Raw genomic sequence first — 15,994 nt, forward strand, 5'->3', positions numbered from 1 at the left:
TGCACGTCAGCTGGTTGGCAAGGACTAGACCTCAGCTCTTCCTCCTGGTGCTTTTTTGTTAAAGCCCCTCCATGATTCAGATCCTTCATAATTGAATTAATTAGACCTACACTGTGGGATGACACGGCAGGCAAGGCACATCCCCCTGGAGGGCAGCATGGGCAGTGGGCACAGCAGGGGCCTGCACTTGGGCAGGCCTGAGTCTGAGTCCTGCCACTTCCACCTCCCAGCCGGGGACCTTCAGCAAGTCCTCAACCCTCCTAGAGCCTCTGTTTCTTCACCTGCAAAAGAGGGGTAGCTGAATAGTCCTCACGGAGCTACTGGGAGGGCAAACGAGACCATGTATGTCAGGCTCAGGGCAACATCAGGCATGTGGAGGTGCCACTATGCCGACTCTCTCTTCCTCTCACTCTTCTCAGTAATCCTACCAGGTCATTGGGCAGCTCTCAGCCCTGCTCTTCAGAAAAGCCAAAGGATTCACTACATGTCAACTAGTAGAGTGGGGACCAAACCAGGTCTCCTGTCCCACAGCCCAGACCCTGCTGCTATGTGCCAAGGTGCCCACCAGGCCCTAGACTGGTGTAGATCTGAACTTCCCTCTTGGAGGTCATGCCTCAGGTTGTCTTGTGGGACTAAGAGGATGAGCAAGGAGACCCACAGATACACACATACACACACTCACGGCCTTCCTGCCTCCAGCTTTCCTGCCATCCTGTTTTCTCCCACCTTCTTGATTCAATCCGCTGGAAGGAAAGGACCTGGAAAACTTTTGAAGGGACAGACCGATCTTATGGAGCTGATAGTGTCTCCCAGCAGGAGGGAGATTATTCTCCTCACTTGGCAGAGGAGGGTTCTTCTGCTCCCGAAGAGAGGAAAGAAATAGATGGAATCTGAGACTGTCAGTGCGGGTGCACTCTGGGGAGTTTCTGAGTTCTTTCTTCTTATTGTAAAGACGAGCGGGCCCACCAAGCAAAACTGGGGCCCAGGGGCTCTGATTGCTGGTTTGTGGCTTTTCCAATTCAGTATCTTGTCCCCAAATCCCATAGTCATTAAACTTCACAGATCAGGACTCCTAGATCTAAACTCCATTCTGTTTTTCACTTTTCTCCATGTCTTTCAACCTTTGATCTAAGTGACTTTCTTAAAGCACATTACAATTTTAAGCTGCTATGTCAGGCAATTGGAACATAGGAGCTCTAACCCAGTCACAGAACAGCCTTTCAGAATAGTATTATTATGCATATGTCAATATAAGTTAACTGGTCAGAGAAAGCTGGTAACTTCTCTAGCTAACAACCAGTCATAATTTGAATACAGGTCCCAAGTCCATGCTCTTTCCACTACCCCCGTCCATGCAATGCGTTTCCTCTCCACTCTTTACTTTCCCCAACATTTCTCCTCATATTCCTCTCCACTTCCCACCTTTCCCACCAAAACAATGTGGAAGGTCCCCTCCCAGTTTCCCGATCAATCGGAATGATGCCTGTTGAACTGTATCTGACCTCAAGCCAGGAGATGGGTCTGAATCCTCTCCTCTCCATCCCCACCCTCACACTGGGAGCCAGAGCTCAGGGTGGCTGCGGCTTTTGGTCTGGCTTTGTTTTCTCTCATCATCTTATTAGCTGCCTAATTGGCAGCCCAATTAATCTGTTCATCTGTGAAGGAGGATGGATCACAATGAGCTACTCTGTTTCCAGAAGCCATTCTCTGAGGCGGCGTGGCCAGACCCTGAGCGCAGGCTGGCTCCTTGATGAAGGGCCGCCCCGGGAGCCGGGGTCAATTAGTGGACAGATTAAGCAATTATGAGCCCCTAACAAGGGTGCCTGGCATCATTACCCTGCCTGTTTACTGGCAAACTGCAGCTTTAGCATGAAGACCAACAAATAAATTAAGGCATCTGGTCTACTGCTGCATCGGCCGAGGAGTAAATGATGTCCAACTGGCTTGTGGCTGCCCATCGATTCTCGGCCTTGGCCTAATGAAAAGCCTGAGCCATCCCTCACTGGTCCCAGCCGCTCTGGAATGTGCTCTGGAGCGGAGCATCACTCCAGGAGCTAAGTGCCTGTCGCTGGGCATGGGGACTGTTCTCAGTCACCCTGCCTCCTCCTCCTGTCCGTCTGTCAAACCTACTCTGTTCCAGGGCCCAGCTCAAAGCTTCTTCTCCCTGGTGAAGGATAGGAGTTGCTCTGCATTTTGGAAGGGTTGTGTACTCTCTACTACTTTCCAGCATCACAGTCATTTCGTGGGATGCCAGGGTGCCATCTTGCCCATTGTTTTTGGTCTTAGATGAAGAAGCATTGAAAGAGGAAGGTGAGGGCAAGGGCTCAGCGTTGTTTTTTCACCTCCTCTCCTGTGGATGCATGCAGGCCATGACCAGAGGACATCAAGGAGGGAGTGGCAGGGTCAGACTTGCACTTTAGGAAGATCCCCTGGCTGCAGTGTTGGGAGGCACCTGTCAGAGGCATTGGCTGTCATCCAGGCCATATGTGGTGGTGGCAGAGAGCAGAAGAGAGGCAGAGGATGGGATGAGGGCAGCTTTGCTAGATTCAAAGAAGAGACTTGGGGATGGCCTGACTGGGGAAGGAGAGTCATGGAGAATTCAACTTTTCTAAATTTAGTGACCTGGAGTCAAGGTGGTGTTGGTGCTAGTGAGAAGCAAAGAGGGAATCTGGAACAGAGGACCCTCAAGGTGGGGAAAGGGACATTGGGGAACACTGAAGGAACCTCTCTCCTCATGTGACTTTAGCCAGATCCCTTCTCCCCCCTGCTTCCTGGTGTGCCCATCCTCAGCATGAGGATACAGATCCCCAAGTCCCCTGACCCCATAGTGATCAATTTGATGTCAGTATTTAGCGGACTTCATCTCTGTCTGTCAAAACCCTGAGGGCTCTCCAAGGCACAGCTCGAATGCTATCTTTTCTTGGAAGCAATCCCTGTGCTCTCCACAGGAAATGGCCTCTCCATACTGTCCTTGGGCTTCTATTTTCCATCTTGACCTATCTCGTGGAAACAGAGATCTATATTTATAAAATTCTCCAGGCAGCACCTAACCCATAGTCCTACGTCCACAGTGGCTAACAACATAGACCCCAGTCCCCTACTGAGCTCTCACTATTTTCCAAGCTGAGGATGATGTGCTCCCTCCTTTAAAACCCTTTGAGGTTAACCCAGATGCTTCTCTTTCCCTAGGGATCATTGACTTCCTCATAAGCCAGCACCCAATTGCTCGTGTCCTGCGGGAACACCTGGTCTTCAAGATTGCACCAATGCTCAACCCTGACGGAGTCTACCTGGGCAATTACAGGTGAGTGACGGGACAGGATGCTTGGAAGCTGGTAGTTGTAGGATGGTGGTATGGAAGCAAAGAGAAAAAGGGGATGTATTTTTGAGGAAGGATTTTCAGACTTCCCATGAGTTCATTAGAGGAAGTTCACCCTGGCTCTTGAGAATGTGGCTGATGAGCCTTGGCTCGTTCATGCTCAGCCACCTGAGATATCACTTGCTGGGGTTTTCTGAGCAGCTTGCTGGACCAGGAATCAAGTGCCTACTATCAGTTTTGGCACCTACTTCCAACGTAACCTTAGGGAATTCACTTCCCCTCTGGTGCTCAGTTTCTCTTGTGTAATGGAGACAATAATTACTCACCTGGCAAGGTACCTGTGAGCATCAGAAGAAATGGTGGTGATAACTGTGCTTTGCAGAATATCATATGGTGGTTATAATGATTGCTGTTTCATTTCTGTGTTTCTTCTTGGAGGCCATTAATGATGGAATGGCACCCCAGATCATCTGAATAGCATTTCTGTGTTTTGGGCTTACCAGCTAGCCCCACACTCACTCATGCACTCCCGTCTTGAGTTCTCTTTCTCTGGTGCACCATAATTTATAGCCTAAATTCCACTGCTCAGGGGTTATCTGCTGAAAGGACATTGGATCCTCTCAGATAGTGTTCTTGCTCTTATTTCACAGTTGAGGCCACTGATTCGCCCAAAGTCACACTCAGTAAATCACTGTCTAACTTCTCTGCCCCAATTATATAGCTCTGTTGTTTATGAGTTCAACAACAACTCTCGAGAAAGCATTCAAAGGGCTGGGCTTTCTTGAAAGGCTCTGAATGACCTGGTGTCCATCTGTCTGTCTACCGTGCTGCCTCACCTCCCACACCGCACTCTTAGAACCATTGCTGTGGCCACACTAAGCAAAGCCTTGTTCCCTGGATGTGTCCTGCTGGTCTCTGATCCCTTACCCTCTGCCCAGAACCCCCTTATCCCTTCTTCACCTCACTCACCCCTCTTCACAACTCATGCTGTTCCCCTTCTTCTGGGAAACATTCCCTAATCCCCCAAACAGAATTGGTCACGGCCTTCTCTGGCCTTCCACCAACCTGGTTATTGAGCAAGTTTTATCCCATTGCATGGACCCCACTGACCCTCCAGCCACCAGAGATCAGGGACTGAGCCCTAATGGTCTTTGTGTATGCCCCAGCACCTGGCAGCAAGGGCCAGCACATAGTAGGTGCTCAAAGGGTGTTTGATGAATATGAGAGAAGAAATGCAATGACTCAACTGATGAAAAAACTGAGGCCCAGAGATGAGATGGGACTTGCCCAAAGTAGTGGCAGAGCTCAGACCAGAACTCAGGTTGTCTGGTGCCAGCCAGCTTCACTTCAAACAGAGCTGGTTTGCTGCTTTCCAAGAGCATGGCAATTCAGTCCAGAGGGGCCTCCTGATCCCCCTGGGTATGAGTTAGAGAGAGCCCACGGGACGCATGATGCCTTAATTAAAGACAGTTTTGCTTCCTCTCTTAATTGGCTCTAGTGATGGTTCATTAGCACTGGCAAGTTTTACGGCTTGCTGCGGGCCTGAGTGCCGTGACGTTCTCCTCCCAGGACAGAATGCTGTTAGTGATGATGGTGGTGGAATGACCATTTGATTTATGTTAACATTTCTGTTTAATTACAAGAGCGGCCGTGGTCAGAGGGAGGTCAGTGATGTCCACACACACAGTTATGTTGTCCTCTGCCCTCCAGGGAGGATGCACTGGAAAGAGGTCTGTGACCTTGGCCAGGATGCTGCCCCTCCCTGGGATGGCCAGGGGGGTGGTGATGAGGAACCAGATGCGTTAATATGTCTTCGAGCTCCAGATTTTGTGATTTGGGATTTCAAGATGAAAGAGCTCCAACCCTCAGAAGTGGTTCTGCCCTGAAGTTTAAACCCCCAGCATCCTCCAAGTGAGAATGTGTGACTCTCATTAAGAGAGCAGGAGGAAATCTCTAACCACAGGCATTAATCTGTTGCTAAAACAGCTCTGAGTAGCAACAAAAGAGCCTATAAGTCACAGAAATTCACTACCAGATGTGGAAAGTGTGCAAAGTAATATAGTAAAGACCCAGAACTGAGAGCCCCAAGGTACCTTGGAGGTCCCCGAGACCAGCCCCTCCTGAGCCCCGCCCCTCCTGAGCCCCCCACTGATACAGCGGTTCCCACAGTTTGATGGGACTTCCCATGGCATTATGGGAGCTGGGGGGAAGAATTCAGAGTTCGAGTAAGTTTGGGGAACACAGAGCTGAGAAAAGTTAAACATGTCCTTTTACAATAAGATTTTTCAGTTTCAAAAATGCTAATAAACCGGAATCTGAAGAAGGGAATATGTATTTAGTGCTCTCCAAATGTGTGTCAGGGAACCCTTTTCCTATGGAGCTTGTTCCCCCACCCCCTCCCCATACACTCCTCCAGGGGTGTTAGGGTTTATAAAACACATTGCAGGAAATGCCATTTCAAGAATTCTGTTTGCTCACCCAGCCCATGGCAAGCTCTCCCACACTTATTTCATCCTTATAGCCACCCTGTGAAAGGGCGGGGGGTGGTCTTTGTTAAAATTTCCATGCTTGCAAATAATAAAAATCTCAAATTAGCTTGAGTATAGGAGGAAAGGCAGGAAGGAGGGGGCATAGGGCAGAGGAAGGGAAGGAGGAGGGGAGGGAGGAAGGGAGGGGAGGAAAGAAAGGAGGAAGGGATAGAGCGAGGGAGGGAGGGAGGGAGGAAGGAAGCTTATCACTTAAAGTATATAGAATCATAGAGACAGAAGGCAGAATGGTGGTTGCCATGGGTGGGAGAGCGGGGGTGGGGAGGAATTGTTTAGTGGGCATAGACGTTCCGTTTTATAAGATGAAAAGAGTTTTGAAGAAAGATGATGTTGATGGTAGCACAACAATATGAATGTACTTAATACTATTGAACTGTATCATTCAAAATTATTAATGTGATGAATTTGATGTTATGTGTAGTTTACAATAAAAAAAAGTAAGAATGGTATGGCTGCTGATGCAATGCGAGCATCTTCCTAGGTTCTGGGGGAACTGGAGGCCTAGAGGTCTTACAGGATGAATACTGTAGCTTCAGGTGTTGCAGAGCCAAGAAGGTGCAAGGCAACTCCTGGTGGAAGGCCGTTGGGTTGGAGTGGGGCCTGGTCCCTCCATCAGTGGCTGCCCATATGCATTGCAGCGTTTGTACTGTCTCTCTCTCTCTGCCACCTCCTCCCCATCACTTCCTTGGCAGAGAAGAAAGCCTCCGCCTCTACCTGTGCCCCCTGCATTCTCTTCTGAGCATGCGGAGTGCACAGGTTGCCTTGCATTTGAGAAACAGACTCTCCATCTCCATCTGACAGCAGGACTCTGTGGTGGGTTTGCATTTCTTAATTAGGTGCTTGTCATTGTGTATTCCATAGAGCCACGTATAAGTAAACAGCCATAGACCTTTGAATAAATTTATTGGTTTTATTTATGTTTCTGGGCATAAAAAAATCTATAATTACCAGGTACAGCCTCAGTATAACTGGTATTTAATGACAATTACTTTTTGTTGCCATAGAAATGAGTCCAAAGTAGTTACCCATAATTTCTCATTTCCCAAACCTCACACATGCTGGATTGCAATATTACCATAGTAATTGCCTATTAGTCATCATAAAATACGCAGTTACCCAAAAGATAGCAAGGGGCTGTGAAATTTCTCATCTTCAGAAAACCTCGCTGCTTCTTGGGAGTGTGGCGGCGGGGGCGAGGCGCAGACTCCCCGGGTGGTGAGCGTGATTCCGCTGTGTAGATGGCTCCACGGTGGAGAGATGCTGCCACGCTCTGCAGACCGCGCCTCGTTATGTCTCTTGGCCCTGGCACTCCTCACACCGCAGAGGATGCGCGAGTGCTGTAAATCCAATTTAACTAAGGTTTGTGGAGGGCCTGCTGAGTGCCAGGGCCCAGGCGGGGCTCGGGGAAGCCGATGGCAATCAGAGGCAGCCCTCCTCCATGAGAAGCCCTGTGTTTGGACTAGAGCAGTGGTTCTCAACCTTGGCTGCACATTAGAATCACCTGGGAATCTTTTTAAAATCCTGATTTCTGGGCCTCATCCTCCAGAAATTATGTTTCTTGGTTACTAATGTTGTGGCCTCACCCCATAACAAAGAAACAGAATTTCTGGAGGATGAGGCCCAGAAATCAGGATTTTAAAAAGATTCCATGGTGATTCTAATGTGCAGCCAAGGTTGAGAACCATTGGTCCAGAGGGTGTGTGAATGATGCTATGGAGGCTTCGTCTAACGTCTAAGTGCCTACAACTGTACGTCATCTATATCATCACATGTGACCCTCTCAGCAGCCCTGCGATGGAGGTAGCATTGTAGCCCCATTTTAAATAGAGAAGGAAACTGAGGCACAGAGGTGCCAAGGAGCCTGCCCCAGGTCCCTCTGCAGAAAGGGCAGAGCAGGTTGGTGAACCAGGCAGGCTGCCACAGATTTCACCCCCACGCTGCTGCTCCTGAAAACAGGAGGGCTGCCCTCTGACCAGTGATGAGGGTGGGGTTTTGAAAGATGGAGGGTATATAGGAGTTCACCAGACATAGAAGGGAGATAAAGAGAGATTTGTACAGCAAAACAGTGTTAACGATGGCAGAGGGTGAAACACGAGGGAGCTATTTCCAACACACACACACACACACACACACACACACACACACACACACTATAACTGTCTGGCTTTGCCCACTTCAACAACCAAAGAAGGAAATATTTTGAACTGGCTAAAACAGAACAGAACATAAAATTAGCTGTGTGAAATACATGTCAATATCCCCTTTGTTCTCTGACAGCATAACAACTGTGCATTTTATTTTTCATCAAGTAAAAATGGAAAACAAACATCCGCTGCAAGGATTCCTCACAGGAAGACCTGCTGGCCCCTCTCCCTGAGCCTCCTTCCCAGCCGACCATGTTTCAGCCACATGGTGACTCTGTCAGCACCATCAGCCTTGGAGGGGGAGGGGAGCTTGGACAAAGTATCCCTAAGTGACAGCAGTACCTTCTCTTTGTCTACCTGCAGCTGCGTCTGGGTGGTTATCTCCCCCTCCCAAAGAATCATGTTGCACTGATGCTTGCCTGGACCACTTGGGAGGGTTTATATTCAGGCTAAGCCTGCCGGCCCATCCCTTCTGCTTCTCCGCCCTGAAGGACCTCTCAGGTTCAGTCCATCATTTACACGGTAGCCCTACGGCTGTTTGAAGACTGGGTACCTCCGCTCCAACCACCGCCCGTTCCTGTTCTCCAGGCTGAAGATCCCCAAAGCCTCCCAACTTTCCACGTGGCACCTGAAATCCACTTCTCTCCCTTTCCTTCCTGCTGTCCTCTGAACAGGCTCCAGATGCTGGTCATTGAGGCATGGTGTCCAGGACTGAACAGTTACAACGATGATGGTGATGATGAGAATGGCAGTGTTGATGGTGATGATGAAGAGCTAAGCTCTAGTGAGCCTCCTGGGCCTGGCGCTATTCTAGGCATGTCGCATGGATTGTTTCACTTAATTCTTAGAATAACTCCATTACTATTCACATTTTTGCAGGTGAGGAAACTGAGGCATAGGTAGGTAAGGAAACACACTCAAGTTATCGAACCAGCTAGTGGAACAGGAGCAGGAAGGGACCATCAGAAGCCCAATTCTGAGGACTGTGCTTCAGTGTACAGCCCATGTGCACCCTGCTGCCCAACATGGAGCTCTTTTCAACCTGAACCTTTCTACCTGTATTTCTAAGTTGCAACTCCCCGACTTCTCTGAGAGCCCTACGAGAAACCTGTGGCAGAGCGGGACAGAGACCCTCTCCATCTCTGAGCAAAGAAGAAACCAAGTCACAACGAGGCTGAGTAACTTGCTCAAGGTCACACAGTGAGTGAGCCCCATAGTTCGGGTGAAGCAGGAGCGACAGCAAGGGCCAGACAGCGCCTTGCCTCCCAGAGGTGCTCTCCTGCTTTATGTAACCTGAGTGATGTTCCTATGGCGGCTGAAAGGACATTGGGGCTGGCAGTGTAATCAGGTGTCTAACCCACAAGCGCAGGCCGCCAAAACCAATTATTCAAATGAGCTTCCCAGCCAGATTCCGCAGAACAGGCCAGATGGCTGGGTGTCTGTGGAGGCAGCTCCCCATCCCTGTCCCTGAAAGCAGCCGAATAGCATTTCGAAGTTAGAGTTGATAGCAAGTTGATTTTAATAATTGACTCTATGGTGAAGACAGGCCTCTGAGGAGTCAGTAGCCCAGAGTTAGTGGCTGGGAATCTGGAGGAGCAAGGCATGGTGATAGAATCAAGAACGTCATCATTTCGCCCAACTGGCCTGGCTCAGTGGTTGAGTGTCAACCTATGAACCAAGAGGTCATGATTTAATTCCCTATTAGGGCACATGCCAGGTTGTGGGCTCAAATCCAGGGAGTATGCAGGAGGCAGCTGATCAATGATTCTGTCTCATCATTGATGTTTCTATCTCCTTTTTCCTCCCTTCCTCTCTGAAATATATATATATATATATATATATATATATATATATATATATATATATATATATATATATATATATATATATATCACCATTTCTGGTCCTAGTTCCCAAACCACTGCTTGAAAAGGGTCAGCTCTCCCTGTATGCCCCTGCTGTAGCTCCCACTGACCATCAGAAGGATCCTAAACTTGTTAGCTTGGCATTCAAGGATGAGCAGTGTCCTGCAAGTTCCTTCTCAGCTTCATCTCCCACTGTCCACTACACCACCCTCCACAGGTCCCCTTGCCTCCCTGGGCCCTTTCCAGTGCCCTGCAGCAGCCCACTCGAGCCCACACCTGGACCCTCGCTGCCACTCTGCCTGTGCTGAAGAAGACTTTTAACCAAATGGTTTCTTCTCCCTCTTCTTTTTATCCTTCCCTCAAACGTTCACCAGCACAAACTCTGTGCCAGGCACTGGGGGCTGAGGCAGCCTTCCATGGTGGAGGAGGTGCTGTGTGGCATGTGTCATGAGGAATGGGTGGGGGTCACCAGGGGAAGATGGTGGGCATTCTAAATCATAGGAATCATAATGGCGAATACCAGCAAGGAGGATAACCCAAGCAGTAATTGAACGTATCCTGGCTCCCAGATCTTGTGCTAAGTGTTTTATATGTATGATCTCCACTGGAAATGTAGGGGTCAGAGCTCATCATGCTCCCCGCCCACCCCACTTTTGCCACTTTCAAAGGAAACACAGGGATCAGAGGGACAGAGGTCAAAGCATTAGCTTTATTGTTGATAAAAGCGGGATTTGGAAAGCATGGTTTATCTCCGTGGCTAAAATTGGCCTCCTTTTATCTCACCCCAAAATTCAACTTCCCTACCAGCCACAGGCAGAGCATGAAGGAGCTGCCTCCCAGGAGCGCCCCTCAGGGCAGGAAGGAGGCCAGAATGCACCGTCCCTACAAATGTAAACAACTGTGCCGGGAAGGGCCAGGCCCAGCAGGCCCTGGCCATTTTTCATGCTGACCCAGCAGATAAGTTCCATCCCCTCCCTTGGAAAGAGTAAACGAGCAGATGGAGGTGAAGTGCCATTCTTTCTACTCCTGGGAACTGAAAGTCCCTATTGGGATTGAAAGCAATGGTGTGGGTTGTCCCAATAACCAACCTCATGAGCCTACTATAGTATGAGGTAGGTTCTATGCTGTCCTCATATTACAGAAAAGGAAACTGAAGCACAAAGAGAGGTTAAATCATTTTCCCAAGGTCCCATGGTGGTGGGAGATCCAGGCATCAAAACCAGGGAGCTAACTCAGAGCCCATGTGCTTGCCTCTGAGCCTACTGCCTGTGCCCTGGGTGAACCGGGAGCCTCGGGAATATCAGTGATCTGGCGTGACTGGTGCATGTGGTCAGGGCACAGCCCACAGTGTAGGTTCACCTTCGGCTCAAAGGCACCAGCTAACAGGGCAGGTGGAGGCTGCCTTGTAGCCCAGGCCTGACAAGCCTTGAGACTTGGAGGAATCACATCTGCCTACAGAAGGGGGAGAGTCTTTTCAATGAGCTCATAGGCCTTCATATGAGACTTGCATGGTGCACAGATTGGAACCGTGGCGCAAGAAGCTGGAGGCATACGTGAGGACCAGATTGTGGAGGGCCCAAGGATCATGCCGAGACCGCCGAGACCCAACCATAAGGCCAGCAACACCGTGTGCATTTACCTCAAACTCGGCAGCATTCCCAGCGTTTTACATGGATGATTCCATTTAATCCTCACAGCAACCCTCTGAGGTTGGCAAAGTCTGCTATTTGCACAGGTGTTGAGGCGCAGAGAGGTTAAGCCACACAGCAAATACGTGGCCGGGCCAGGATCTCATCCACGCAGAGTGGCCCCCAGTCCACACTCGCAATCTAAGCCACTGTGGGGGCTCAGCTGGTGAGAGGGTTTACAGCCGGGAAGAGCAGAACTCCCCTGGTAAGGTAAAAAAAAAACCAGGGATTTGGGCAGGAAAGTTTGCCAGACCTCTGAGCCCAGAGAGTCGGAGGGAGACCGCGTGGCAGACAGCCGAGTCCCTTGGGACAGGCACAGCCCCTGACGGGGGAAAGGAGAACCGCGGGATTCCTGGCGCCGCCAGGGAAATTGAGAGCTGGGTTCTGTGATCACGGAGGACTGAGCCTAAAGGGGGCAGCCTGAAGAGCTGACCTGACCATGCAGTCCCGGTAAGAGAAGAAGCTTACAGAAACCAAGCCTTCCCCGTTTCCGCGGCCGGCATTTGTTTGTTTGTTTTCACTGAATCCTGTTCATGGGACATTTCGGATACAGACACTCACCTGTGCTGAAGAGAGGGAGAGTGTGCTGGGGAGTGGAATCTGGGGAGAGACTGGGGAGAGAGGGGGAGCCGGGAGAGGTGGTAGTGAATTGAGTGCTGAGACACCCCAGAGCCCCGGACTGGGGCAGCCGCCCGCTCCTGAGAGGGAGTCTCCTCCCCCCAGCCCCCAGGCAAGGAGCACAGCCACACCCAGATTCCACCCTGTACGAGATCAAGGATTAAGCCACTGTGGGGTCTTCACCAGCTGGGCAGTGGCCTTGCCAGCTCCCAGATCTTGTGAAGATCTAAAGGATTCCTCTTCCCCTTTGTGTTTCTTCTGTCCCTTTTCACTTAAGAAACTGAAGTAGCCAATTCCCAGCTGCAAGGGCTGGTGCACACCTTTAGAAAATGTACTCCTTCAGGCCTGTCAAATGGTTCTTTTTGCTCCTATCAGAGTTCCTAGGAAAAACAAACAAACATTGGTTCTGGAATGGACTTCCAACTCTACGTAGCAGTGTGTCCTTGGCCTCCGTTTCCCCATCTTTGAAATGTGGGAATTGGACTTTATGAAATCGTGGGTGCCTTCTGGTTGTGACTGGCCCTCCCACGTGTAACAAGCACTGTGGAGAGTCCCCAAGCCTGGTATTGGGTGCCATCAAGCAGGCGATAGGAAGGACGAAGGGTGACTCCAAGAGCCCAAGCTTTCCAGAAGGGAGAAGGCACCCAACACAGCTGCTCCTTGTCCACTAAGAATAAGTTCAGGGAGAAAGGGCCCAGACAGTTTTTATAAAAATATATTTTATTGATTTTTTACAGAGAGGAAGGGAGAGGGTTAGAAACATCGATGAGAGAGAAACATCGATCAGCTGCCTCCTGCACACCCCCCCTGGGGATGTGCCCGCAACCAAGGTGTATGCCCTTGACCGGAATGGAATCCAGGACCCTTCAGTCCGCAGGCTGACACTCCATCCACTGAGCCAAACCGGTTAGGCCAGTGGTTCTTAACCTTCTGGCCCTTTAAATACGGTTCCTCATGTTGTGACCCAACCATACAATTATTTTTGTTGCTACTTCATAACTGTAATGTTGCTACTGTTATGAATCGTAATGTAAATATCTGATATGCAGGATGGTCTTAGGTGACCCCTGTGAAAGGGTCGTTCGACCGCCAAAGGGGTCGCGACCCACAGGTTGAGAACCGCTGGGTTAGGCAGACAGTTTAAGTTTGGAGCCAATCCATTTTCCAGGTGGGCTCTGAGCACCCCCTTCCCCCGATCCTGCCACCTTCTAGGCAGGCCACCGGTACAGGGTAAAGACCCGATGGACCTTGGAAGTGGGAGACCCGAGCACTGAGCATGATTCTATTATGGACCTTGAGCATGTCCACGTCTCCCCCTCCTTAACCAACCCCCCCCCCACACACACACACACGGACATGCAGTTTGTGCCCTGCACAAAGGCTCCTGGTCCAGGGGGCCAGTGGAGCTGCAACTCTGCCCCCACCCCCAAGTCTGACCGGAGCAAGTGGCGCATTTTGTACTTCACCTACACAGAACCGGTACCTGTTAAAAATTGTCAGCCTGGAGAGGGTTCCTTTTGTCAATTTGTATAAAGGTTCCCTTTATGCTAGTCCCCCTTCTGAGACATAGTTTCCCCATTTAAAAAATAAGGGTGTTGCATTCACCCCTCACCTTACATGAACCTCTCCATCAGGCGCTGACCTGACTCCCAGGACTGCTGAGAGAGAATAGAGAGATGGCCAAGAACACAGCTTTAGAGCCAGGCAGACTGAGTTCAAGTCCTACCTCTGCCACTTGTCCTTACTGGCCCGGGACAAATTGCTCACCCTTTCTGAGCCTCTATGTGCACAGGTGAGCCAGAAGTTGGCGGTGGACCTGACACTGTGCTCCCATTGCAGACTCAATGGCAAACAAGACAGCTTCTGCCTCAGCCCTCCAAGGGCTCTCACGACTTTGAACAAAACAGATGAATTTGTCCAAGGTCACAAAACTACTTACTCACTGATAGGTCTGTGCCACAAACCCAAGTCCTTCTGACTTGAAACCTATGTTCTCATTCATTGTCCTCCCTGATCCACAGCCCTGGTCCTAGATCTCTCCTTGTGATCATCTAAGAAGGGACATGAGTGAAATGCTTTAAATATCCTGGGGGAGGTGATGAGGAGTGGACGTGTTATAATTATCCTTAGTGTTCGGGACAAAGGACACTGCCTGCTGTCTTCCATCTCCACCACAGCACAGCCCACCCCACCTGCAAGGCATTTTGCAGGAGCTGTTGATGACAGATTGTCTGGCATCCGACACTGGCCAATCAATGGAGCTGGAAGGTGCCTGGGGCCAAGGGCAATTGAATCACAACCTTTTAGTGCTATTAAGTAAAGCAATATTTATTTTGCTTTTGGTGCAAATATACTTAATCCAATCCAGCTCATTGGCAATGCTGAAAAACTGTTGCGTTTGAGAGACAATTGCACGTGAACCCCATGCATCTCTGCTTGTCAATGCACCATTCTGGGAGTAGGCAGCCCTGCGGTGCTCAGAACAAGATTGATCTGGAGCCACCATGCTATGTTTTTCTCCATCCTTTACAGGAGATGAAAAGGAAATTATAAAGAGGGGAATTAAAATCATTGCTCTCATTCTAGCTGCCATTATTGCAATGGGGATGAGGCATGATGCCCTTCACGAGATGGAGCTATTTATTTGCCATTTTAATAATGTTCTCAGGAGCCATTGCATCTCTGCCATTGAGCAGAGGAGAGACCAGTACAGTTCGAGAAGAACAAAGGAGGAGCTTAGTATCTCTTTCATAGATCACACAGCCTCTCCAGTAGCTGGGGAGATCTCAAGGGGTCACTGTAGACCATCCTGGCATCAACAAGACCTGGATTCAAATGCCAGTTCTATCTCCTAGCAGTTGTCAAGTGACCTTCTCAAGGTTAAATCTCTCTTGCATTTTATTAACTTTATTTTGTTGTTGTTAATCCTCACCCAAGGATATTTTTTCATTGCTTTTAGATAGAGTGGAAAGGTGGGAGGGATAGGAAGAGAAAGAGAAACATCAATTGAGAGACACACTGATTGGTTACCTCCTATACATGTCCCAACTGTTGCTGGGCAACAAACCTGCAACCCAGGTGTGTGCCCTTGACCAGGAATCAAACCTGAAACCCTTAATGCAGTGGTTCGCAACCTTGGCTGCACATTAGAATCACCTGGGAATCTTTTTAAAATCCTGATTTCTGGACCTCATTCTCCAGAAATTCTGTTTCTTTGTTATGGGGTGGGGCCACAACATTAGTAACAAAGAAACAGAATTTCTGGAGGATGAGGCCCAGAAATCAGGATTTTAAAAAGATTCCCAGGTGATTCTAATGTGCAGCCAAGGTTGAGAACCACTGCCTTAGTGTGTTGGCTGACCACTGAGAATACCAGCCAGGGCTCACTGTTTTATAAAACAGGATAAATAATGCCTACCTCACTTGGTTATTGCAAAAGAGTCTAGCATATAACAGATACTTAAATATTTTTCAAAATATGTTATCAAGTAATTTTCTAATCTTGTTTGCAGATTTTCAGGACATTTATTTATGCATTTGTGCATCTATTCATTCACTCATTTATTCAACAGATATGTTGAAACTTCTCTGCACCTGGGTTTATAGTCAATAAGTTGGAGTGGAGGTGGGCAAGATGACCTAGACATAGTCCCTGCCCTCATTGGGCTCACAGTTTGAAAGGAGAAAGAAAAGATACTCAAGAGTATCCCTGGCTAAATAGCAAGAAATCATATATTATGAGGTCACATATAAATTTGATTTCCATAAATTCAGATTTTCTAAAATGGTCCTAATGCCAAATATTCTGACTCAT

At 49.1% G+C, this 15,994-nt stretch overlaps 1 protein-coding gene across 1 annotated transcript in view; it reads left to right on the top strand.

The window, feature by feature from the left end:
• Positions 1–15,994, top strand: part of AGBL4 (AGBL carboxypeptidase 4) — a 594,219-nt gene that overhangs the window by 493,267 nt on the left and 84,958 nt on the right. Inside the window, exon 5 of the mRNA XM_059689649.1 lies at positions 3,190–3,304. Coding sequence (XP_059545632.1) covers positions 3,190–3,304 — 115 coding nt within the window. The remainder of the gene's footprint in view (positions 1–3,189; positions 3,305–15,994) is intronic.

Source organism: Myotis daubentonii, chromosome 3 (assembly GCF_963259705.1).
Source record: "Myotis daubentonii chromosome 3, mMyoDau2.1, whole genome shotgun sequence".
Classification (NCBI taxonomy): domain Eukaryota; kingdom Metazoa; phylum Chordata; class Mammalia; order Chiroptera; family Vespertilionidae; genus Myotis; species Myotis daubentonii.